The sequence below is a fragment of the Anser cygnoides genome, chromosome 7 (assembly GCF_040182565.1).
Source record: "Anser cygnoides isolate HZ-2024a breed goose chromosome 7, Taihu_goose_T2T_genome, whole genome shotgun sequence".
Taxonomy (NCBI): domain Eukaryota; kingdom Metazoa; phylum Chordata; class Aves; order Anseriformes; family Anatidae; genus Anser; species Anser cygnoides.
The window spans coordinates 25,542,763-25,567,296 of NC_089879.1; the positions used below are offsets into that span (position 1 = coordinate 25,542,763).

Sequence of the window (24,534 nt, forward strand, 5' to 3'; positions counted from 1 at the left end):
AAATGCAGGAATGGCCTGGCTGTGCAACACCAAAACGTGTTGTACTGCCTCCCCCCAACACGCAAGAACAGTCCTTGCTTTTAAGCGTCTTGCCTAACTCATAGAAATACTGTTTTCACAGCAGAGACAAATAAGCCTGGGCAGGTGAGGAAGGAGGTATTCCCTCTAATCAGAGAGGGATCAACCCTGCTCCACACTGCCTACCGTGGGCTTCCTAAAAGAGACCTCTGAAAAGCACTGTTTCCTTGCCTTCGTGTGGGACTAATTTGCACCTCGCAGAAAGATGCTCTTCTTCTAACAGCTTTGCAGACTCTCTCTGCCCCTCCTCTCCCTCACTTCAGGCAAGCCCTCCCTCGACTGCACTCTGCATGTTGCTCTTAGGAGCCCACTGTCAGAGCACTGCCCCACAAGGTCTCTCCCTTTTTTGGTAAAAAGCAGGAAGGAAAAGCACTGTCCGGATGAGAGATCTTAGATCAGATTCTCACAAGGAAAGGGCACTGGGGCCTCTTTCTGGTCATAGTAAACCATGGGGATAAAAGGGCTGTGACAGTCAGAGACAACCGACTTGAGATACCATGACACGTCTTTGGGATCTCCTCTCCAAGGCAGAATTAGCGAAGAAGCCCCTCTAAAAACGAGAACTCATGTTTAACCAAGGGCATGGAGAAGACAACAGGGTGTTGCTGGCTTTGCTGCGGAGGTGGCACTGCCCACGGGGACCTTGGATCACCTGCACTGCCACGCTGCAGGCAGCCCCACCTCCAGCTGCCGGTAAAACAAGAGGACGGGGCTGGGTGGCGATGGCCACCACGAAGCACCCAGTGTAGGTGCCAGGAAAACAGAGGACCCTCAGGGGACATATCTAGAAACCAGAGGCCCTCTGACCCAAGCAGCTTACAGGTCCCATGAGGTCTTACGATGGAGAGAACAACCCACGGCAGCACAGCCACGAAAGCAAGCTGGGGAAGAGCAACCATTAGGCAGCTCACCCTCGGTACTGACAGGTTCTGACCTGGCTGATTTTCAGCTTTTCCACCTTTAGTTCCACCAACACAAGTTGGAACTGTGCGTTGAATCACAGGAGACCTGGCCTAAAGTCCCCAGGAGCTTCTCCTGCCCCTGCTGCAATGGGAGTGAATCAGGCTCCTACTCAGTTTTAAAGACCCCATCCTTCACACTACTCACAAAGCAACTCAGCATGAAGTTCCTTGCTGCCCTCTGGACTACAGACACCACACCAGATAAAGTTCAAACCCCATTTCTCCTTACCAAAGAGCACTTGCTTCATTACTGGAAAAGAACTTACAACTGTGCAGGGAAAAGCACTAACCAAGACCTTCTTCCACAGTCATCAGATGGTTTGTGGTCCAAATCTTTCTTACCCCATTTGGCCCTATGGCTTTAGTAGATAAAGAGCTGCCTAGTTTGCATTACAGACTTTAGACCCCAGAGAGCCCTTGAAAACAGGAATCTCAGCTACTGCTCCATCTTACGTACCTTTTTTATCTGATCCTCTTTTAGCTTTGTAAAATGGAAAGCTAGCAAGTGGACAGCAAACATTTTCTTGAGGCTGATGGATGTGTCAGTAGTGACAGCTGCTGCTGAGTAACTCCAAAGCGATACGTCTTTATTCACGAAGCTGGAGCTAGAGAAACTTCAGCTGAGGCACTTCCCTCAGGGCGAGACAGTGGCGTTCCTGGGAAATTGAGTCCAGAAATAAATCCATCCAGTGTGATCGGTTCAATGATTAAACTCCTGTCTCTTTGTATCTCCCCCGACATCACCCCAAAGTCCCTCCCCCCCCAGCTCCACGCTTCATTGTGCCAAACGCAGGCACCTGGGCTGCTGCCAAGCTGAAGGGGAAAAAAATCGATTTTGTTACTGCTCCCCTTGGGAATTGTTACCACTTTGCCATGGAGTTGCCACACAGCCTGTCTGGCTTCACCCCGCTTCGTACCCCCGGGGGCGGAAAAGCTCACACCAGCACAGTGCAAAGTGCTGCGGGGAATTGGGAAAGTTGGAGAGGATTTTAGGTTTCTTCCCTCTGGTCGGCACTCCCACTTGTGCTCTTCTGCATGAATTAACTCCGCTCTAGTTCCACACAGTGCACCCTTATCTATAGCTAAGCCTCAGCTGCGTAAAGGAGAGAAGAGGCACACACAGACCCCTGCCCCCAGCTGAAATACCTCTTGCGCAATTCCCAGCGGAGGAAGGTTTTGCACAGACTATTCTCCCTTCACCCCTCCTGAAGGCAAAGTTTCAGACCTAGGCAGATCCTCCATGTTGCAAAACTTAGGGAGGGGACAGACTTACCTGGCAGCCAGTGCAGAGAGCAGACTGTGGCTCTTGATAGAATACGTGCCTCTGGCTGGCAGCACCCAGTGCCTGCTGCAGGAGCTGCTTCCTTGCCACCAGAGCTGAATCTGACAAAGCCTTCAACTATTACTCACAACGTTTATTCTGAATACACGAGCATATCCCAGATTTCGATATGGATATGGACTAATGAAACATCATCCAAAGAAACTGGGTGAGATGTTGACACAAAGGAGAGAAGAGGAAAAGAAAAAGTCATTCTGAGTAATTAGCACTCACTCCCAGCCTACACCTACAGCCAGTGCATTTTCCCCCAGACATTGTTCAGTGTTTCAGCTGGAACAGAGTACACACTGCACTGGCAGACAACCTACACCCAAAATTTTGCTGAAGATTGCAATTAAAAATTATTTTGATAAACCAGAAAAAACAGCCTCGGGACAGGGGGAGAAGTGGTAGATGGAGAGGTGGGAGGTGCCAACAATGGCAGGAAACACAGAAAACTACTACACAGATCCACAGCAGGGCAAAAGTGGACAGTTAGCAGAAAAGGATCTCAGGCTGTCAAGTCATAGCCTAAAATGGACACAACAACCTCATGCTATTGTTAAAAATATGTGTGTATATACATAGGACTGATCGGTCATCATATTGAGCTGTATGAACAGGAATACAACTCACAGACACAAAAAACAACAATACTTCAACTCTGCCCAGCACAGTTCTCAGGAATAAAACACTACTCAGTTCTGGCAGCTTCGAGAAAGTGTGGATCAGAGGAGATAGCTCTGCTGAACATCAGGAGTAGTCATAGGTGACATTTTCTCAGCCTCTGATCACAAGGAAAGACTGAAAGAGCTGAGGGAGGGTAAGAGAACTGCAAACAAATCACACAAAAGCTCCACTTGGAAAGGCTGCGGTCTTTTTTGTTCCTTCTGCCTGCCTTGCATCAGGGATGAGCTCCAGACACAGGAGATCCCACCAGCTCTATGTATTTTCCACTTTTCTAACACGAGAAAAGCGAGAGTAAAGCAGAGTGGATGAACAGTCCATAAATAGGGCTTGTTCTAAAATTAGGCCTTTGATCTTCAAGAGAAAGGGAGAAAAGAAGAAAAAAAGCCGTGCTACCAGCCAGAAAGCACGGTTCACTTCTCCTGTATTCATCTTTTAATAACTGCTGGCTCGTTAAGTCAGAGACTGACTCCCAGAGGGACTGTCTCTCTCCTCATTGTTTACCCATGCCATCCGAGTCACAACCCCTCTGGCCAGCAAAATTGAAAACATCACCTTTCAAGCTCCATCCCACTCTGATCCAGAGCTCATTGTGACTGTAATACAGTAGATTTGTTCCTCATTCTCTCTTTTCTTTTTTTCTCTAACAGATGCCACTGGAAAAGGGTCTCAAAGATCCACGTTATTGAACTGGCAGCAGGCTCTGTTAAATACCTGTCATGTCACATTCACTGCGCTCATCTCTGGTGCTTCCTAGCTTCAAGAAGGCTGTTGTGTAAGAAAAGACAAGACGTTATCCCATTGCCATGCAGACAGCAGCTCAATGCACTAAGGGCCTGATTCCCAGATATGTGACAGCCATTTTGTACTGGCCAGCAAAGGCGAAATGATCCAGAACAGATGAGCTCCAATTGCCTGCTGCTTGGACGTTTAAGGCACTGTTGGTTGCTTTTTCCCCGTGTTAGAGGGGTAAACTGTTCTGCACCCACTGAATACAAACTGCACCCAATACTAGTTACAAATCCTCCCTTCCTCTTTTGCAAGGGCCAATAAGACTTCAAATTTACAACACTCCTCTCTCTCTCTCTTCTTCTGCAGCTCTCCCTCCAAACCCTGTCTCAAGGCACAACTGAGTATCCTGAAGAGGCTGGTGCTCACGTGGCCCATCTGCCTTCCCCAGCCTTGCAGCCAAAACACATGCAGAGAAAAGGAGCTCACAGCTACAATCGGGAAATACAGACATGTATCTGCAAGTTCATCAGTTAAATACACATCATTTACCACTAAAAACAGGGGTCATGTTAATGAGGGCTTTGTTACTGGAGAAATACATCTATCTTCGGTGAGGTATCAGGGGCAGTGGCAATGCCAGTTACTGAGTGGCACCCAGGTTAACGAGGCAGCAGACAAAGCTGCACAAGTCATCAGAAGAAATCACTTCTCATTATAATGTATGCTTCCAACACCAATCCTTAGAGAACACTTCCCCTCCCAGCAGCAGCAGCTTTGACTACCTGATATATCCCCACAAGTTCCTGAAAACCAAAACACAAATGGGTCCCCACATTCTTCCCAAAGGACAGGAGCAGAGCCCTTGGGTACCTGAAATGAAAGCATCCCCCCACAGTGTCACACGTCCCCATGAAGCAATGCCAGCATTTTTAGGCAGGCAAGCTCAGGGGAAAGCAAGCCCTTCAAGAACAAGGGAGGCCACCAGAGAACCTCGATGCTGGAGCGTCCCCAGACCAGCACAGCACATGACAGACGGAGTTTTTCTGCAAAATTAAGGCAGAACACCAGAGGGGAACAATTGGAACATCCACCCCAAGGACAGACAACATTGAGAAGAGATGGAGACAGCACAGACAGAAAAGAGCATATGGGCTTAAGAGTAAGAAGGCTTTTTGTTATTGTTTTAACCAAGCAGCACTTATCATTTTCCATCAGAAGCACAACAATCACACACATTCACACAAAAAAATAAATTGTGAAACTAATAAAACTCCAACCATCTGAAACGTGAATGCCTGAAATTAATCTGGAAATCTGAACACCCGAAACAAAAGTTCTGCGAATGTGATTCCCAAATCAAGAGAACAATGTTGGTATTGTTGTTTGGAAAAACAAAGGCTCAGCACAGACCCATGAGGAAGAGCAGCAGGCCACTCCACTCCCCCCCAAGGGCTTGCTTGCCCAGGACATATTAAAAATGTGCAGCCCGTGTAGCTTTGCACCACACCAGTCCAGATTTTACCACATGGGACCAATCTGGCAGCCCCACCACCAAGAGTCAATGACAACCACACCACTAGCTCAGAAGAAAACTTTCATAAAAAGTCAGCCTGGAAACGCCTGAATAAACTTCAGAGCTCCTAACAGTTACTATGGAGTCACTATGGAAACGAGCACTGAATTAAGCCAAACGCTAATCTGGGCAAAATACAAAAAAGAATGCTTAGAGTCATTTAGCTCCCGGGCTGCAAGGCTTGCTGCTCAAACACAAGACTGGCTCACACCTCCAAGTCCCAGCTCCTCTTTCCTTGCTCAAAAGTACACACTAAGAAGCAGCTTAGCATACAGTTAAAGGGTACGTTCACCAAAACAGTCCAGAAGCAAGGTACAGTAGCAGCAGGAGTCTTCTGTGACTTGGGGGACGGAAGGGAGTCGTCCTTGCAGAAGCATTGTTTGAAGCGGTACCTTGCAGATCCAGCAAGGTGTTCGCAGTCCAAGAGGTAAGTGAGCAAACACAGGCTGTCATAACCGGACTGCAGGCACAACCACCTATATCTTCCCTTTGTCAAGTGCAAAGCAAACAAGAACTCAAGGGATACCACTCAGCCACGTAACCCACCTCTCTCAAGCTCTTCCACGAGCATCAAGGGTTATAAATTTGTAAGGGTTAATCACAAGCTTGTGTTCTGTGCCAGTCACGTTGCATTTAAGCAGAGGCTGTCCTGACTCTGGGAAGGAAAGGAGAATTACTCCTCCCCAAAGCAGAAAATGCCCGACATTCACATGGCCATGGCCACACATACATAGCTGCTTGGTTCTTCTTCAAATGGGGCTTTGCAGAAGGACATGAAAATTTCCCTCCTGACCAGCTCGGCCCTAAAGTCAGCAGAGGACATGAACTAGCAACATTTACGCGCTACCTGCATTTCAGTAAGTAACGGGAAAATTGTGTGTGAAATACCCTGAAACAGCTTTTAAAACTGTGTTCAGACTGCTGCAGACTTGCTTCTGAACAGCAGCTTTAAGGTCTGATGCTAGCAGGAAGCAAAGGGGATTCAGACCTAATTTTCCACCCATGGAGATATGCAGTTGAACATTTTAGAAAGTCAGGTATTTGACAGAGAGAAATTCACCCCAGTTTTCACCAGTATCCCAACATTAAGACAAGCAGCATCTGCAGGCTTGTGAATACCCAACCACACACACAGAGTTGCCACAACATAACTCTCCCCATGCAGTCACAGCAACACGTCCTACCGCTGAAATCCCTTTCTGTGAGCACACACAGCAGTTTCAGCAGCCAATTTTTCCACTCCCCAGTATCTCTACTAGGAGCTCAACGGTGTACTTGAAACCTTCTTACACTAAAAATAACTGCAAGGGTGACAGAGCACAGTCGTGTATGAAACTGGCTTAGCCTGGTGTTGCACTGCCTTAAACCTTATTCAGTAACCCTATCAGGTAGAGTTTCCTGAAAACTCAGTTCCAACAAACTAAACCTTCCTCCCGGTGGTATGCACATAGGTTTTCCACTTTAAGGTATGTGGGAATACCGCTGGCACAAGCATCAACCCCTGGCTGTTACTTACTCTACCTAACAGCTTACAGTTTAATTAAATATTTCATATCTCCCATCAAAATCCAGATGTCACAAACAAGCTAAAACATGAAGCAAAAAAAATATGAATTGCAACAGAACAAAATCATTTGTATAAAACTGAATTAGAAAAAAAGAATAAGACATCTGAATTTCTCCAAAATAAATAAATTACACCTATACCTCTAAAATCACCTTCCCCCAAAAAACGATACTACCTTTTTTTTCCCCCAAACATTGCCTGAGTTTGTGTGATAAGCATTTCCTGCAGTAAAGAATACAATATAAAGAGCAAGGACAGACTTAATTACCCTTCGGATGACAGAACTGATATTTATCTCAAAATTCCTGTGACCAGAATTACATAATTCCCAAGGCATTAACACAAATGCTTTTTGCCTCCTTACACATTTTCACAAGACCCAAAGGTTAGGGGCACATGATTCCTGTCATCGTTCTGACCAAATTTCCTGCCAGGTTGTTCATTACCTGTTTGTTATCTGCTTAACTCTGCCCTTTGAGAAGGAATGGAATGAGTAGCTCATTCATCACTAGTGAAATATCTGATGTTTATTACAGGTGAGGATATCTTGCAAGAAGGCAGTGGTTTCCGATTTTCACATTGAACAAGTGTACAGCAGAGTGGTAAAAGCAAAGGCATGGCCTCTGAGCTTACAGAAGTCCGCCTCTCTGAGTGCTTCACATAAGTGGTCACAGGAGGAGAACATCATCAAGGAGCTGCAGCAGCGTAAACATGAAATGCCAAAGTAGTTATTAAAATAGTATTTTATTTTATTAATAAAAACTAAACAGAATTATGACATGGATTCTATTTTTTCTTTTTTCCAGTTTCCTTTGAACTACTCTGATCATCTCTTTTTGAGGCAAGGCCGTATCTACCATTCCTGTGCTGATCCTGCCACTCACTCTCCAGCTGTCTCAGCATCTCTTGTGTTAGAAGTCCTTCACGCAGCAATCTGTTGGCAAGCGATCCACGTCCATGGCTTTTCAAATCCTCCTGCCTCGTAGAAGACCTGTAAGCTTTCAAGCTCCTGGATCTACTTTCTCCTGGAACCTCCAGCGCAACAGAGAGTGGCTCTGTGGATTTTGCACCACGATGGTCTGAAAACATCCTACTATCTCTTTTAGTCCTTGAAAGAGGAAAGTCTTCTGACACAACTTCTGCCGCTCCAGAAGCAGCACTAGACTGTGAAGCTCGGATCAGCTTTGTGATGTTGCAGACACCAATTTGTATAATGTCGTCTAGTTTTTTCTGAATATTCCTTACAAGGGCAGCATCAGGGAACATATCCATGAAGCGGTAACTGAAGAGAGGTGAAACAAAACAAAATACAATTAAACCTTTACACTAAAGGAATGCTGACTGGGACAAAACTGAGATATACATTATGTAAAGTAAAAAAGAAAAATTATTACGTGTTGCATGAGAAGACCACTATATTTTAAGTGGCACTGCAGCTGCTTCAGTCCAGGATCCCCTTGTTTCTAACTTTCTTTCTCTGTCAGTCACAAACTGTTCTCTGCAGAGCCTGCAGCTTGCTCCCACAACATAGCTACACCAGCATTTGTCAAGATCCTCCAAAGAGCCATCAAATGAGCCCATACTGTACCACATACACACTGGCTGGAAACACACTGCTTTCTAGGACAGCAATTCATAAATATTAGCAGGAAAAAAAAGTGATTCCCAAGCACCAAGTGAATACCTTAACCACAGATAGAGGTCAAAAACATCATGAACAGCTTCGAGGTGTACAAGTTCTTTGATGTTCTTTGGTGGGGCTAGCGGCCATTTGGTGTGCCGACAGAGCCAGTCAAACGTCAGAGGCTCATTTCTGCTGAACTGTCTTGCAAACTGAAAGAAAAAAAAGAGGATTCAGTGAAATATGCAATTAGTCAGGGAAGAACAAATAAATTTACAGCACAGCCATTTCTGTAACCAGTTGCATTATTCAAGCAGTTTATAAACAAACAGGCTATTTACATTCTTGTAACTGACAGAAGGGTAGTTTGTAGTTGAGCAGCTGCACGCTAGCTAAGGCCCACTGCAATCCGCAGAGCACAGAACTGATTGAGAGTCAGTACCACAGTCTACTGTTAGATAATGTTTGCAGGCCAGTTTATTATTAAAGAAACAGCCGCTAGCCAACTCAAAATAATCCCAGTGAACTAAATTCCCTTGAGTCTGTATACATACAATATTCCAGAAAATACCTGCTTTGTTTTACACAGCCCAAATGCCACACATTCTTTTAGTTAATTGCTCAACACAGCAGTCATCTCTCCTTTCCCAGGCCTCATTAACACAATTTGTCCATGGGCCGTGCACAGAGTTAAGCAACAGATGTACAGAGCTATCCAGCAAAACCTAACACTGGAGGCATATGATTTCATCTAGCAGAGCACGCAGACTTGGTCTTTTCTTCTCCTCTTGCTCCTATTCTGTTAATTATCTTTTTTTTTTTTTTTCAGAATCTCCAGGATTGAGAAAATTGTATTAAATGTGTTCCCTGACTTATGAAAGGCACTACTCACAACCCAAACAGATTAATCTGCAGTAACAGCTCTTCTGAAACCTAGATATCTCAGCTCTTTTACTAACAGATAAACAAGACAAATAAGATTTAAATATTTAAATGTCAGGAGTACTGATGACTTGGATTAACTAGTTCCTAACTGGCTAATACCAGGGTGGTTTTTTTACCAGGGGCTAAAATTCACATCAACATTTAACAACTGATGTGTCAGCTGCTGAATCTACTATCATGTTACGACCTTCTGCACCTCCACTACGTGGGATCTGAATGCTTAGCATTTCCTTAAGAAGGCAAAATTTATTTTTTTAAACTCTTGAAATCAATCACTCAACTTTCAAAGAAAGTTACTTGCCAGTTTTTAAAAGCTTGAGTCTGGTATCTGTGACATAAGGGCACAACAGCAGTTAAATTTTTAGACTATTTTATTAAAAATATTAACACAATCCCTAAAAAAAGGGAGAAAGATAATAGTGTCTAACAAAGTAAAAGGCCCAAAAGAAATTATTAGTCCTGAAAAACTGAAATCAGCTGACGGAAAATTCCTCAAAATAATCACTCCAGGAGCACTGACAAAAAGAGTTTATCAAGGCCTGCAAACTGAACTGATGTAATTCTGAGATCAATTTTACAGCACCACTTCTTCTGGGAGTTTAATTTTACATAACTGTATTATAACATCAACAGTCACATTCAGTCCCACATTTCTCTGTCTTGTTGACCACCTAACACCCTGAAACAGTGGAGGCAAACAGTGGAAAACTATTCAAATTCTAATTTAATCTCAAAATGGAATCAGTTCTCAGAAGTGAAGAGCTTCCCCCTTCCAGGTGAAGAATACAATTTTTAAAAAATCTCTAATTTATATTTTTTACCTATGAGCATGTTAAGAATGCTCTCAAATGAGGCAATGACAATACCCACAATAAGCAGAGCAGCTAGACAAGTCCCACTGCACCACAACCTGCTCAGTTCAATATAAATTCAACATTTTCTAGGAAACAAACAATAACCGACCTTCAACAACGTGGTACACACAAAGGGCTCTTTTCTATTCAAGGGTGCAGTGCAGAAGACATATCGTGATCGCAAATTTAGTGGAATGTGCTGAATCATATCTGCTAGAAATTTGAAGTCATCAATATTGCAGACAAAGTAAAGCCCATCAACTTGTGAGAGACTCACAAAAATATCCTGTGAAAACATAATCAAATGAAGAGGGTGTTATTACAGGAAAGGGTTGACACATTTTATATTAACAAAACAAAATGATTTGGTGTTTTAAATGCTAGTTATACTGAAAGAACAGTTAAAAATACTAATTCGAACCATAGTAATAAGAAAAAGGTCAGAAGAGCTCCCTCTACTCTTTTAAGAGAATTTTAACTAAATTCTCTGACACAGGATCAGAGGGTAAGACATAAAGCACTATGTTTTATTGAAGCATTTTCAACTGGTCTTTTAAGTATCCAATTTTATGTTCTAAAAACATACGTTTTAGCTTCGAAGAACACTATCACAATAATCAATTATTTCCACGTTTCAAACTTATTCCAGGTTTGTCACTTAGCATGACCCAAAAAGCTAACTTTACAACATAAAATTCAACAATTGAGCTATTTTTATACCAATGCCAGGAGCAGATCTATTTTAGGAAGAAAGAAGTCACAAGATAAATCTGGTGTTGCAATAGAGAAGTTCAAAGAATACCTGAAACTTATCCAAGGTCTGGAGTAATAGGAGATGCCACTGCACATTGCAGGTGGAATTTTTATTGGCCCACAAATCTAGTTTCTCTAATGTAAATCTTTTGAAGATTTTTTTTCTTTAAAAGATCTTTAGAGAAGTACTGAGCTTCTTAATTGGATATGCAACTGAATACTTAGAGAGATTGATAATGACATTTTCTTTTTTTTTTTTAATAAATCTTGATACTGATAAGCTAGCTCAGAAAAACAGATTTTGAAGATGTGCTGTTACCCTACCAGTCTAATCTTCCAGGAGGTCTCCGAGTGTAATCTTCTATCTCAAGGTTAGAAACTGTGTAATTTGCTATGTAACAGCATCTCAGCAGGGAGCTAAATATGCACTCATATCACTGAAAGCTGCAGACAAGTTCTCATTGTGCTAAAAACAGTGAAACTGTTTTTTAAATACAGCATTGGAAACTTAATTTCTACTTCAAAAACTTCAGGTGCTTCCAGAAATTCTACCATTCTACCATTCACGTAATGATGAGATCAAGTAGATCCCACAGAATCTGTTTACACCAAGCTCAGCAGACTGTTTTACTGTAAAGTCCGCAGAAGCTCTCAGATATACAGAAACCTGACATGACCAGCTCCGTTTCCCAGCAGTTTTCACACACATTTGTTAAAATTTCAATCTAAGATTTTCAGACGCAGACAAAGTCTACATTTAAAATGGAGGAAAGGTGAAATGAAAAGGATCTTGCATGCTCTTTAACACAAGTACACATATTTACACACTTCAAAGGCTTTCAGGTTTATTATAAAATAGAATAAGTAGGCATTCAAAATGTATTTGCAGTCATGGCTGTGGTAGAAAGAAAAATTGAACTAATACACACAAAGCTGTCTGTTACATTTTTAAAGTACGCATTTCTAAGAAAGCAGTGACTATAGGCAAAGCTATAGAAGCTAATATTTTGATTGCTCTTACAATTAGATTGGAAAGAGTGGCATCAGGGAGATGATAAGCAAACATTTCTATCTGCTCAGCAGTAGGATGTAGGCCAGCTGCCTAAAGGGAAAAACAAAGACAACATTTTCCATTAATTCTCAACATTGTTCTTAAGTTAGCGCATCAGATGAAGAATCTAGAAAGATAATATGCCAAAACACCCTACAGAGTCCAGTTTTTCGAGAACACTTATATGGACCTTACAAACTTTTGAGCTTGTAATTCTTAAAAAAGCAATTCCAATATAACTGAAGGTATTGCAAGCCTCCAAATGAGCCATATATTCAAAATCATCCCAGCATGACAAAAAACATTTTTGTCACTGAGTTGTTCATAGACACAAAGAAAAACGATTTGGGATCAGAAGACTGTAACACGGCTCCAGAGCACATCTGTACACACTGGGAACTGAGCCGCTCACCTTCACAGGGCGCACAGGCTCACTCAGAATCTCCTTCAGCTGCACTAGGTCGTCACGATGCATTGTTGTGACTTCTCCTTGCTTGAAAGATGAGCCATAACGCCCAGCTCTGCCCGCGATTTGTAGAGCCTGAGAGGTTGTAATTAAATCTATTTCCTTCTCCCCCTTCTCATTGATAGTTGGCTTTACTATTGAGTTAAAAATTATTCTTTTTATACACCTGAAATATTTGAGAAAAAAAATAGGAATTGGTTTTGCAAATTATTTCCAATACACAACCACCTACAGAAGAATGAAAGCCATATTTTCAAAGGCTTTTTCTCCTCCATAAATTAAATAATCACAGGTACTACTCAGGAATATATCAAATTCAAAAGGGCAGCATAAGACTACGGGTTAGTAGTTACAAGAATCACCATCCCGACATATTTCAATCCTGTTCTAATAGGGTCCCAGTCCACTCCTCATCATCTGCCTTAGCCGTTGATAGCAATATGACTTCATTGCTTTCAGCAGCATAATACCTCTAAAACTGGACTGAACTTCAAAGAATCATAGAATTATTTAGGTTGGAAAGTGCCTGTAAGATCATCAAGTTCAACCATCATGTAACACTACCAAGTCCACCACTAAACCATGTCTCTTAGTGCCACAACCCCATGTCTCTTAAGTGTCTCCAGAGATGGCAATTCCACTACCAAAAACCACGACTAAACAACCCCACATCTCTCAGTTGCTCCTCGTGTATCGTGTTTTCTAGTCCCTTCACCAGTTTCAGTGTTCTCTGAGCACGTTCCAGCACCCCACCATCCTTCTTGCAGTGAGGGGCCCCACGCTGAGCACAGAGCTCAAGCTGCGGTCTCAGCAGTGCCAAGTACAGATGCACAAGCACTTCCCCAGCCCTGCTGGCCATACCATTTCCGATGTGGGCCAGGATGTCACCATCCTTCTTGGCCACCTGGGCACACTGATGGCTCCTGTTGATCAGGCTTTCAACCAGCACCCTCAGGCCCTTTTCTGCAGGGCAACTTTACAGGCACTCTTCCCCCAGGCTGTACCACTGCACGGGGTTGTTGTGACCCAGGTGTGGCACCCAGCATTTCACTTGCTCTACATTTCACAAATGCAAGAGACTGACACTAACAACCTAGCCCCTCTGACCCCCACAAATTAGAAGCACCTTAACAGTGCTTACTATAACAGAATTAGATCAAGTAAGCCATTTAATTTTTAGAATCAGCTTTAGAATTAAAGCTCAGTCCTACCCAATCAAATTCATCAGCAGTTCAGAATTAAAACATAAGTACTGTGGTTTTTTAGCCGTAGCAGATATTTAGCCAATCCAGTCAGACTGGCCGGAAAAAAGTGAGCAAACTAATGCAGGTACCAGATCCCAAAAAATCATACCATAACCTGTCAGAGTACTTACAAATTGAGTCCCATTCCAATTGCATCCGTAGCAACTAAAATTTTGCATGGATCATCAGGATCATTGAACTTCTTTGCCTGTTCAAGTTTTGTTCCTAAAGCAAAAAAGCACAAACACTTCACATAGCAAACTGTTCTTAGAAAATAAATACAGCTTATCACTAAGCTTGATGTCTTTATAATAGATCAAGGAAAAAAAAAGAAAAAAAACCTTTGATTGGTATCAGGCTGTGGTTGAGGGTAGAGGGGCAGGAATTTAAAACCAGACCCAGGGCTGTAGATAGATCTCATTTAATTAAGTCTATCTGAAGAACAATATTAAGTACGTAATAAAAGCTCTGACACCAAGATTATAAAAAACACCATTCAACAGAAGTCTTTATATGGAGATGCAAAACTAGAAAAACTTCATTTTAAGTTTTTTTCTAGAAAAGCAGCAAAATCAGACTGTTCTCTCAAAAATAAAAGCAAGGAAGCTTTACCTGGTGGCAGACTGCCATAAATGACAGCACACTCTAATCCTCGAGCTTCAACCTGCCGACTGACGGAATAAATGTCGTTCTTACTGAAACAAACGATGCAGTCCCCAGGCCGGAGGTTATCCAAAGATTCTAAGGCATAATCCAACACTGTAAGAGGAGTGAGTCTTTTGTAGTTTCGGACCTAGAATTAAAGGAGTTATCAAAGATAATATGTTTTTTAAATGACAAATTCCTGTGGAAGATCATCGAGCATGGTTATTGTCACAACTGACTAACACTGAGGGACCTCTCACAGTCCTGGAAGGATAACTACCAGAAAGAAGGTGACATACACCTCATGCAGTTGCATACTTGCAACATTTCCCAGGCTGAGAAATAAAAGGCCTTTTCAAGAAGCAGAGGAACTATACATTTTTACATGTCAACTAGTTTCAAGTGAAGAAATACACAGACTACATAATAGCCATTCTTGTAAGAAATGAGTTTGTTTTCCTTATTTCAGTCACCTTCATGTTGTAACTCTTTCACAGCTGCACAGCCCAGCAAGCAGATATATGTAAAGCTACAGATAATTCACCAAGAAATCATGTAGACTACACTTTCTTAGGACCAAATTTTGTTTTTTAATGCTCTTCAGAAAGGAATCTTTTGAAGACAGCAGAATTCATAACAGGAAGGTTGGGTTTCAGAGATTTTTCAATAGCTTTCTTCTGGAGATGAAAACTCTTTAACAGTTTTCGTCACCATATGGAGAGTAAGCATCAACAGATCAAATAACCTGAGCGAACTGAAGGCATGGTTCCGTCCAGGAAGAACAGAACAGTAAAGAAAGCCACTGAACAGCTACAGCATGCCCTGAGGGGAAGTCAGCAAAACAATTACCTTTCTTTTAAGCAAAAATAATACCATTATATGAAAAAAAAAAAAAACACTTTATAACATCTCCTTTGGTTTAGCAAAATGGAGAAACATTTTAACAAGAACTCCTGCAAGAGTAACTTTGATCAGTTGTATCCCAGACAAGAGCCTGCATTTCAGTCTGTTTTCCCAGCAAGAAGGTGATACTCTAGCCATAACTTCGTAGAACTAAAAAGCTTACCTCAACTTCCTCCCCTGTAGTGTACATGAGTTCTGTCACCAAGTCAATAGCAGCAGCTTCTCCACAAACATGGATTTCTTCCGCAGAGAGTCCTGAACAAGACCCAGTGAAACAGAGTGAAACAGAGTTCAAAAAGTTACATACTTATATCCAACAGCACTTTGGCTAACATTAACAGTTACCCCAAAATCACATTTTGCTCACTAAACACATCAAGGAGTATACTTCACCTCACATTAAATTATGAATTATCGTCATTAGTCAGAACAACCTACGAACCAAAGTTAATTGCCAACATTAACAAGCTTACCTAGAAGGGCTCTTGTCCAAGCCCACCCTCTAGCAGGATCTCGGATCATCTGAATTTCATCAATCACAGCAACTTCATCTTAAAAACAAGAAAAATATGATGAACCAAGGAAGAGCATCCAGAACAGCAATATTACATACGAAAGAACATCACAAAGGCTTTCAAAAATGTTGCTCAAATCAAGTTAAACCTCTGCCACCAAAAAGCTAAGCTAAGATGGTCCAGGTAATAACTCAGAAATTGCTCAAGTAGGAGTGAAAAGGAATAGCTCTGCTACTTCACAGAGTACCAGCAATAACACCCATAAAGATCCCAGAGATGTGACAAACAACTGTATATACGTACAAGGTGTGTTAGTGCTGCACATTTCAATGGTACAAGCAATATGAGAAGCTTGTCTGGCATCTTCATTGGCATACACACGCTCTTCTCCTGTCACCAAATCACATGGCACGTTCTATGGGAATTCAGAAAACTCATGTTACATTTCCTGAATATAATATAATCCTCTTTCCACAGGGGAAAAAAAAATCAGTTTCTTAAAGTAGCTTCTGAGACAGTATAAAGGAAGCTATCCAGAAAATAACTACTCAGCCTTTTGAGACTTGTGGCCTGTATTTAAGTCCTCTCAGACTGAAGGGCATAATGAAGAGGTAATATCTTTAATGAGATGCCCTCCCCCATTCCTGCAAGAGATAACATCTTACTTAGATGTACTCTTACTTAGAAATTCTCAGACTTAACAATATATAGAGAGAAGTGACAAGAACCTTGTTAAACACTACTATATCTACATACTACGCTGCATTAATGTGTGATGTGCTACAGTAATACCTCAGAACAGGTATGGTTCTGTGCAGCTGCAAACACCCTGGTGAAAACCCTTCGGAAAGATGTTGGAAACGATAAAAAAAAAGTAAACAACAACAACAAAAAGTACTAAAGAACACCTCCTCTAGGGACCTGTTATAACAGGGCACTGGCTTTCACCAACTCACCCAATCTGAAATTGCAGAACTTTATTAGATGGCCGAGTTAAACGTATTTAAACACTGAAGCAAAAGGTTGATGGGAGTTAAGCGAGGGTAATTACTTGAGTACAAGCTAAAATAAAGGTCAGGATAAAAGAAGCAATGGTTTTGACACAGAAAAATCTAACAGTACAACCAGGCTAACCGAGGGAGAGAAAAAATACCACAGAACAATGAATGCAGGTTACAAGGATGACAACATGGCATATGCTTTGGAGAAAGTGATGTTCCACTCTGCCTAGAGCAGAAATGACCGCTGGTAACTGACATCACCACAGCTCGCCAAAAGCACCCTTCCAAGTACACTGCTTCACAGCCTCCTTTAGGCAACTACAGCACTTAAACATGCATTCATGAGACTGCTCCAATAGTTAGGAAACAGGTAAGTAATACAACATACTGACAGCAGCATTACTCTTTTGGAAGATCTCATGAGCCAGAAGTTTTAATGGACCACAGTATATTCCAGACTTTGCTGACAAAAATCTCTGGATAGCATGGTATGTTTTTCCACTATTTGTAGGGCCAGCATGGAATATTATCTTTCTCTGAATAGCCCTAGCTTCTGGATACCTAAAACACACAAAAAAAAAAAAATAAATTGTTGAACCTGTATCTGGTGTTCTGGATACTGATTTAGGTGAAATTCCAAATTAGCTTAAATATTTGCATATCAGTAAACTTTCATGTGTGTTAAAAGCAGAAAGATCAAGTTCTTAAATACACCCTATAAGACATGAAGTTCCTGTATCTTATACATTCATCTTACTAACCATACAATGCTTTCTAAGATTGAGATTGAAATTCATAAATGGTGTTCAAAATAACTCTCATTACTATGGTCTCTCTTTGGGTGCACTAACATTTTAATGTTCCAACACACTAATTCCCAGATAGAGCCACAAGTCAGCTTTCTGGAAAGAGAATACCAACTCAGCTACTTTCATAGCTGACATGCTCTTGTTTTCCTTTTAATTGATTGCAAAATATCTTGTAACATAGATGAGAGTTTCTGACAAGTTATTCTAAAAAGAGAGAACTGGAACTGAAAACGTAATGCAAATATCTATCAAAGTTCAAATCCACAGACTCAGAAATTATGTGAGGCTAAGAAAACACCACAATCCCTTAAACTCACTGACCAGTTGGGCGGCAGCCTTAAATCACTGATCTTTCGCAGATCATCCATGCAGTCCAGCATCGGAAAGATCTGCTTGGCATGTCTCAAGAAAAATGGAAAGAGATCATCCACGTGACCTAGAAGACAAGAAAGCTTGAATGCCTGTCCGAAGGCATGCATCTTCATAACAAATTTTGAAAAAAATTAATGGTACTTCCACCACCACTTCAGTAATTATTTCTACAAACAAAGTTCTAAAAATTTTAGAGCTAAAAAGCTCTAAACAAAGTTCAATATCACAATCGCCGAAAGGTAAACTAACACGAGTCATGGGCTCATTAAGCAATGTTCTACAAACACAAAGGAGCATGAAAAAAAAACCTCAGTTCAGTAAATTCACTCTTGCTAATCTTCAAGTCTAGAGAACTTCCAAATAAAATGAGAAGCTACGAAAAAGCTGGGTGAGAAATAGCTTTTTCTGTCCTATGAAGATTTTTGTCTTTTATTGCTGAATTCATTTGTGGCCTTGGAATAAAATAAATGAACTACGTGAAAGATTTTATACAAAACTAATATATAAAGATTTCTTAAATTTCCTAAAGAGGAAGATTTCCTAAAGACTTAAAATCAACACATTTACATTTTAAGACAAAGCTTAAGGACACTGTAACCTTTATATTACCATCATTAAAAACATACGTACAATGCCGAAGTCCTAAAGCTCAAACTATGGAGAAAGGTGTTTCTGTTGTTACCAATTAGCATCACCTCTTGGTTAAGTGTCGTTAATTACAACACACAAAGCAGTAAGCAAGCAAACACCACCTTCTCTATTAGTGCCACACAAAAGCAGAACAGTCAGAGTTGTGTTCCCAAGTTTTTCAAGCCACCTGGGCAGGACAACGCTCTCAAAGTGCCCCCTAGTGCCTACTAAATTTTTGAGAGAGGAATAAATCAAACAGTACGGTTTCCATTTCACCAAGGAACAGATGCTATAAAACAATGGGCTTCTACTTGCTAAGACTTCCACCTCTTTTGTTTCCACTTCAGAAGATTTAAAGACAGAACACTCTGTAGGATGGGCACAAATGGTTCTGAAGAGGAAGCAGAACGATTTTCAACCTCTTTTACAGCACCGTAGGGGGATCCAACAGGTAGACAGGTAAGTACAGCGGTTAAAAACAAGAAAAAAATGCACATTTTATTTTACAAGCACCCCAGATACTTGCCTGCACCACAGCATATATCATTGAGAATAATATGCAAATCAGCACTCACAGAGCTGGATTCCATGATATATTTCCTAAAGCTTATAAAGGCTTGGTGAAACAGGCGAGCTGCAAAAAGACAATGAAAAAGTCGATGTGAGTAGAATCACGACACCCGTATTTGTAAACACAAAACAAACCACTGAAGTGGTCCATTAAAAACGTGTACCTTTACTTGAGCTATTACAAGCAATTAAGGTTATTTAAACCTAATGACAGAGGCAACCTAACAAGCAGTGCTGTGAGAACTGTAAAAAATCCTGTCTACTAATAACATACCCAAATAAAAACAGAGTTCACATAAAAGAAACTCTTAGAATATTTTCTTACCATCTAATCCATTTTCTGTTCCTAGTCTTTGGATTTCTTTTCTTTTGTAGAACTTATTTAAGCTTTTTAGAACTTCAGCTGCAGAAAAAGAAGAACATTTTTTTAGCTTGCTCAAGACTAAATCACATTCTGCTGACCCCAAAATCATGGCTTATAGTCTCATCGCTTCAGAGTGAGGGCATCTTTGCCATGCTGAACAGACTCAAATGGTTTTTCCCCAAATGAAACACAATCAACAACTGAGGCTGTTGTGGAAAAGGACGATTTTAAGTCTGGGGATGTTTTTTGTTTGCTTTTTATCAGCACTTATCGGTAAACAGCAAGTTTTAATGTGAAAATTAAATCTGCTTAAACCACTCAATGAAAGCTTTCCTAAACCTGCTGAGAGGCCTTCTTCCCTCTACACTGCTTCTAAGACACACACTCAGAGAAATCATGCAAACCAGATGCGGTGTTCTTTCTATTTCTCAGATAAGATAAAAGAAAACTTATCCGACTTTCCTCATACCTGTCACAAATCAAGAGGTTTGATGTGAACACCTGATTATTATAAAGTTATTAATAAACCCATTCTGTCCCCTGAAAGGCAAGTTCTGTGTTTTAACAAAACTGTGTTTATTATTATAAAATACAGAATTCAGTTTATTAAACGTTAGTCAAATCACAACAGCAGAAATGTCAGCTCCTCATCGATAACAAATCAGGAATTCATAGCAATCTAGCAAGTATCAGCAGCACCTGGCCATAACCTTATGTTATTCTTAAAATTCGAGTCCAGCAGCCCTGTACTACACACTGGCAGAACTGGTACATAACGCAGTTTGCCAGCAGAACACCACCACACGCTGCTCTCCTCGGTTATTACCTGACTGTCTGAAAGCTCTGTCACGATGGCGAAAGCTTCCCATGAAATCAACGATAAATCACTGAAAAATTGCCTCTTTTTCTGAAAAGCTATACTCTAGAGTAGAGATAGCCCACTTTGAATAATAAAAATCATCGCTTGGCAAGAATTTGGCGAAGTGCAAAACCAGTAGAGCCAAAGCCAGAAGCACAAGAGCAGTGGTTCCATCCATCCTGCACCTGCATGGGATGGAGTAGTGCAGCAGTCTGTTAGGAACTTATTTCAAATGACAGACTGAAAACTACTTCCGAAGCGTTCACACGCGTAACTAAGCAAGATGAAGGCTGTTATCAGCACGCTTACATTTACTGCACAGACATTCATATTCTCATCAGGAAATGTTTAGGGCCCTGGAAATCAAAGACATGCTGGAAAACACCGCAGTAAAAGAATGGAAGAGGATGAATTTCTCTTGAGAAGCCTCCATAAGAAGTTACAGAAGTTAACACAACATCAGACATATTTAAATCACAACCTACTGGCCTTACTACAAGATGAAAAGGTCAATGCCAGAACATTTGTTACTATCCAAGGCAACATGACGTTGGGACCATCGTAGCCCACTCAAGGTCACGATCCTTCCTAAGCACAAATACCTTAACAATAAGGCGTATCCAAACAAAACGAAACTGGCATCGCACTCCAACAATGTGTACAGCCACAGCAGTTTAATCTAACTGCCTGTAGCACTATTTCTAAAACAACTAGTAGCAGGGCACAAACTCAGGAGATGTGTCCTACCTCTACCATTAATTCTCCTTTCTACCAGTCACTTCTGTTTTAAGAAATTCCCCTCTTAACTATTTTCTCAGTCTAGAGCACTATTTTAGCTCTGCTTGAGCTAAAATACTTGAGAATTACACATTTCTTAGCAGTATTTTCCAGTTAGACTTGCATTGTCCAACCCAAGTGACGTTGTGCATCTAACTAGTCCATTTGTTCAGGCACCTCCTGGTCCTGATGCACGAATTGCTGACAACAGCTCATCTTTCCCAGCTCACATCTCTTAGCAGCGAGCACGCGCACACAGTCCGACAGCTGAAGACACTCGAGGGGCATTCAATGACTGAGCATTTGGGTTCCAAATCAACAACTTTATCAAGAATTCTGACCAGCACAAAGTGCTGGTCTTTCATACAGTAGATTTTTCTGTTCAAATTTATTTTAAAATGGTTAACGGATCCTCTCCATGCCAGGAGGCCCACATCCACACCCCGTGCGTGCTGCCTGCTGACTGGCAGCCAGGTACCAATCTTTCTCCCTCTGTACTGCTGGCGGATCACTTATCTTTGCAACATCCCTGTCTTCTCTTGTTGCTCCTCTTTATACGTCTTTCTTTCGATGCATTTGTGAGCGGCCCAGTTACTCCCTTTCATCCTCCTATCTAAGTTGAGCATTACAGGTCTTGGCTTTTTGTTTTTAAAACACAGCAGCTCCTTAGATATTTCACTGTAACATGCTCATATATCACCAGCTCGCTCAACAATTAGCTTTTTTGATGAAGCAGTCAGACAAGGGGTTTAGCAAGCATTGACCTAAATTTTAAATCACTCCATCATATAGTTAATATCGTATTGTTTTATCATTTCCATAACACTGCACTTAGGCTTTTTGTAACAAGGATGTCACCATCACACAAACCTATCAGTAACCCTACTGATGTAAAAGCAATGAAAGGCTATCAAACAACATATTCTGGCACAATCTCTGTAAGAGAAGCTCAAAAGCAATGCCCCTTCTACTTGTACCTACTTGATACACCAACATGGAAAGCATACGTCACCACTAATGAGGACATCCTAACGAAGTCAAAGTAAAGCAAAAAGATGCAGCTGGGAATGAATTCCCCTACTTGGTGTTAAGCAGCAGGTCTGTTATAAAAGTTTTTGCAGAACTGGCTTTGCAAAAGTTATCCAAAAAGGTGTCTGCTATATTGACAAGGTTTGACTAGCATGAAAGGTATGACCACTGTATCTTTCATCTTGTTAGTTTGTTATTTACTGTAATTATGAAAAGTGTAAGTAACAAAGTTTCTTCACAGGCTGTAGTGAGAGAGCTTGTAAATACTCAGCATACAAATTTTTCGTTACTGAACCTAGGACAGTATTTGACAGTAGAATTTGAGAGTATCTTCATTCAAAATACCACAAAAACACATGCGTGATTTGTTTAAGATCTGGTCAGAATTCTGGAGGAAAACTAGAGGATGAGCATTTATTTCATAAAAAAGAATGGATGATATTTGCTAAGGAAGCTAAGGTTGCAAAACATGAAATCACTGACAGCACCACAGAGGGCACCCTGCAGGCCACTATGCCAGACAAGCACCACAGCAGCCACCTGGCTGGCGTTCCTCACACCTTTAGGTTGCTTGAAAGTTAATTTTCATCTGGGAACACACATAATTTTAGCCAATCTGTTCTCTCTTGAAGTTAAGAGAACACACAGGATCTATATGTATTTTCCCATATCGTTTTAGTTGTAACTTTGAAGAAATTCACCATAACTGCTAGTCTAATACAGGTGAAAATGAGTTATGTATGCATAAGATACCACTGTTCATACTTATTGGCACCTGAGAAATACAATCCTAACTTTAGCCAATACTCACAGACCAGCCTGAAGACAACACAGATTTCTTGCCTTACAGCTGTCCAGGATTTCACTCCTAACTACGTTTTTTACCTGTCAGGCCCAAGTATCCTTTTCTCAAAGGCTCCAAACAAGTCAGATCACTTTCCCATGCTTCCTTTACCTGCTGTTTATAAAAATAAAATGTCCTCCTAATCAAGTCTTCTGATGGCATATAAACAGACGTTCTTTTACACCCTCAGTGCTTGGCATCGCTGAGCACTGAGAGGAGCAGGAACTTGTTTCTTAGCAAGCCTTTAAGGACAGCATCCTAGCAGAGCTAGGTAAAACTTAACTGTTACTGTGCAGAAGGAACAAGCTGTATAGTTTATGATTCAATAAAACGGTGAAAAAGCATTTCCAAATTGCACTCTGTTTCTTGGGATATAATTATACTGATGGACAAAGAAGTGTAGAGCACCTAAAGGTCAACAACGGGATTTCTTTCCTGTTTCCGCTTACATGATAAAGGATGTATCAGGCACGATGCAGGAGAGGCACCTGATATATAAATATATATACACACCGGATACGCAGAAAGGTGCCCACCCCCCGAGAAGGCCGCTGCTTTGCCTCCCGCAGGCCGCAGCCGCGTGCCCCGGCCGGGCAGCACGCCGCGCCAACGGCTGGCCCCGCACCTGCTCCTCCATCCACCTCGGGGCCTGCTCAGCGCCGCCCCGACGGCTTCGTCCCACCCTCGGCCCCGCGGCCAGACCGACGGACGGACGGACGACGGACAGCCCGCACCCACCCTTGTCGAGGGGCCGCGTGAGCTCGGCGCCCACGTCTTCCTCCGCCGCGTCACCCACGGGCTTTAACGGCACGGGCACGAAGAGGGACGTGTCGGGGGCCCGCGAGCCGCCGCTGCCGTCCGAGGAGGAGGAGAAGGAGGCCGGGAAGGCGGCGGCGGCGCCATGGCGGAGGGGCAGCGCCCGGCGCCCCGCCAGCCGCAGCAGCGGCCCCGCGCAGCGCCTCATCCGCCTCAAGGGCAGCGCCGCCACCGCCCGCCCCGCGCGTGCGCCGTGCCCCGCGGGGCGCCGAGCCGAGATGGCGGCCGCTCCCCTTCCTGGGCGAGGCGGCCCGCGGCCTCGCTGCTTCCGCCGCCAGGCCCTGCTGAGCGGAGGGGAACACCGGCCGTGAGGCAACGAGACCGAGGTAAAAGTGCCCGTCCTGCCCCGGAGGGGATAGGTCTAGGCACACAACGCAAAGGGCTCGTCCCCCCTCACGCAGAAGCCCGCAGCTGCGCTCCTCTCTCAGCTGTGACACCCTAGAGAAGAACAGCACCACCAGTTACCTCAGTTACATGGCACAAGTATCCCTGTGAAAAACAAATCCTTTTTTAAGATCCTTGCACCACCTGAACCACTTTTGTACG

The 24,534-nt window shown here is 42.3% G+C and overlaps 2 protein-coding genes and 1 long non-coding RNA gene across 7 annotated transcripts in view; 1 reads left to right on the forward strand and 2 right to left on the reverse strand.

The window, feature by feature from the left end:
* The window catches only part of LOC106030908 (hexokinase HKDC1-like), a 22,528-nt gene extending 16,730 nt beyond the window's left edge, over positions 1-5,798 (reverse strand). Inside the window, exons 1-2 of one of the 3 annotated variants that reach the window (XM_013172955.3) lie at positions 2,314-5,798; positions 1,498-1,696 (exon numbers count right to left, since the gene is read on the reverse strand). In XM_013172955.3, coding sequence (XP_013028409.3) covers positions 1,498-1,560 — 63 coding nt within the window. In that variant the 5' untranslated portion in view covers positions 1,561-1,696; positions 2,314-5,798. Of the gene's footprint in view, positions 1-1,497; positions 2,224-2,313 lie in introns of those variants that run through there. The other 2 variants (XM_013172960.3, XM_013172969.3) reach the window with 2 other exon arrangements.
* LOC136791210 (uncharacterized) lies at positions 5,643-7,660 on the forward strand. The gene is made up of 2 exons (XR_010832691.1): positions 5,643-5,780; positions 7,457-7,660. It is a non-coding gene; the product is annotated as an uncharacterized lncRNA (long non-coding RNA).
* On the reverse strand, positions 7,645-24,177 carry SUPV3L1 (Suv3 like RNA helicase). Of its 3 annotated transcripts, XM_048069342.2 has the most exons (15): positions 23,911-24,177; positions 19,625-19,702; positions 19,256-19,363; positions 18,049-18,163; positions 17,311-17,479; positions 16,221-16,332; positions 15,876-15,953; positions 15,566-15,657; positions 14,467-14,647; positions 13,986-14,079; positions 12,557-12,776; positions 12,115-12,195; positions 10,450-10,626; positions 8,605-8,753; positions 7,645-8,202 (listed from the first exon to the last, which is right to left on the reverse strand). In XM_048069342.2, exons 1-15 carry the CDS (start codon positions 24,134-24,136, stop codon positions 7,707-7,709), a joined length of 2,376 nt encoding a protein of 791 aa, XP_047925299.2. In that variant the 5' UTR covers positions 24,137-24,177; the 3' UTR covers positions 7,645-7,706. The 3 variants fall into 3 exon arrangements, with proteins under 3 accessions (XP_047925299.2, XP_047925300.2, XP_047925301.2); XM_048069343.2 differs by lacking the exon at positions 23,911-24,177 and having other exon boundaries at positions 19,305-19,363; positions 19,625-19,693; XM_048069344.2 differs by lacking the exons at positions 18,049-18,163; positions 19,256-19,363; positions 19,625-19,702; positions 23,911-24,177 and having other exon boundaries at positions 17,322-17,479.
* Between the last annotated feature and the right edge of the window lie 357 nt (positions 24,178-24,534).

Coding starts and splice junctions, on each gene's coding strand:
- SUPV3L1 (XM_048069342.2), bottom strand. CDS start 24,136: ATGAGGCGCTGCGCGGGGCCGCTGCTGCGGCTGGCGGGGCGCCGGGCG. Junction 19,364..19,624: donor AACAGAAAATGGATTAGATG/GTAAGAAAATAT, acceptor GTCTTTTTGCAG/CTCGCCTGTTTCACCAAGCC. Junction 15,954..16,220: donor GTGCAGCACTAACACACCTT/GTACGTATATAC, acceptor CTTGTTTTTAAG/ATGAAGTTGCTGTGATTGAT.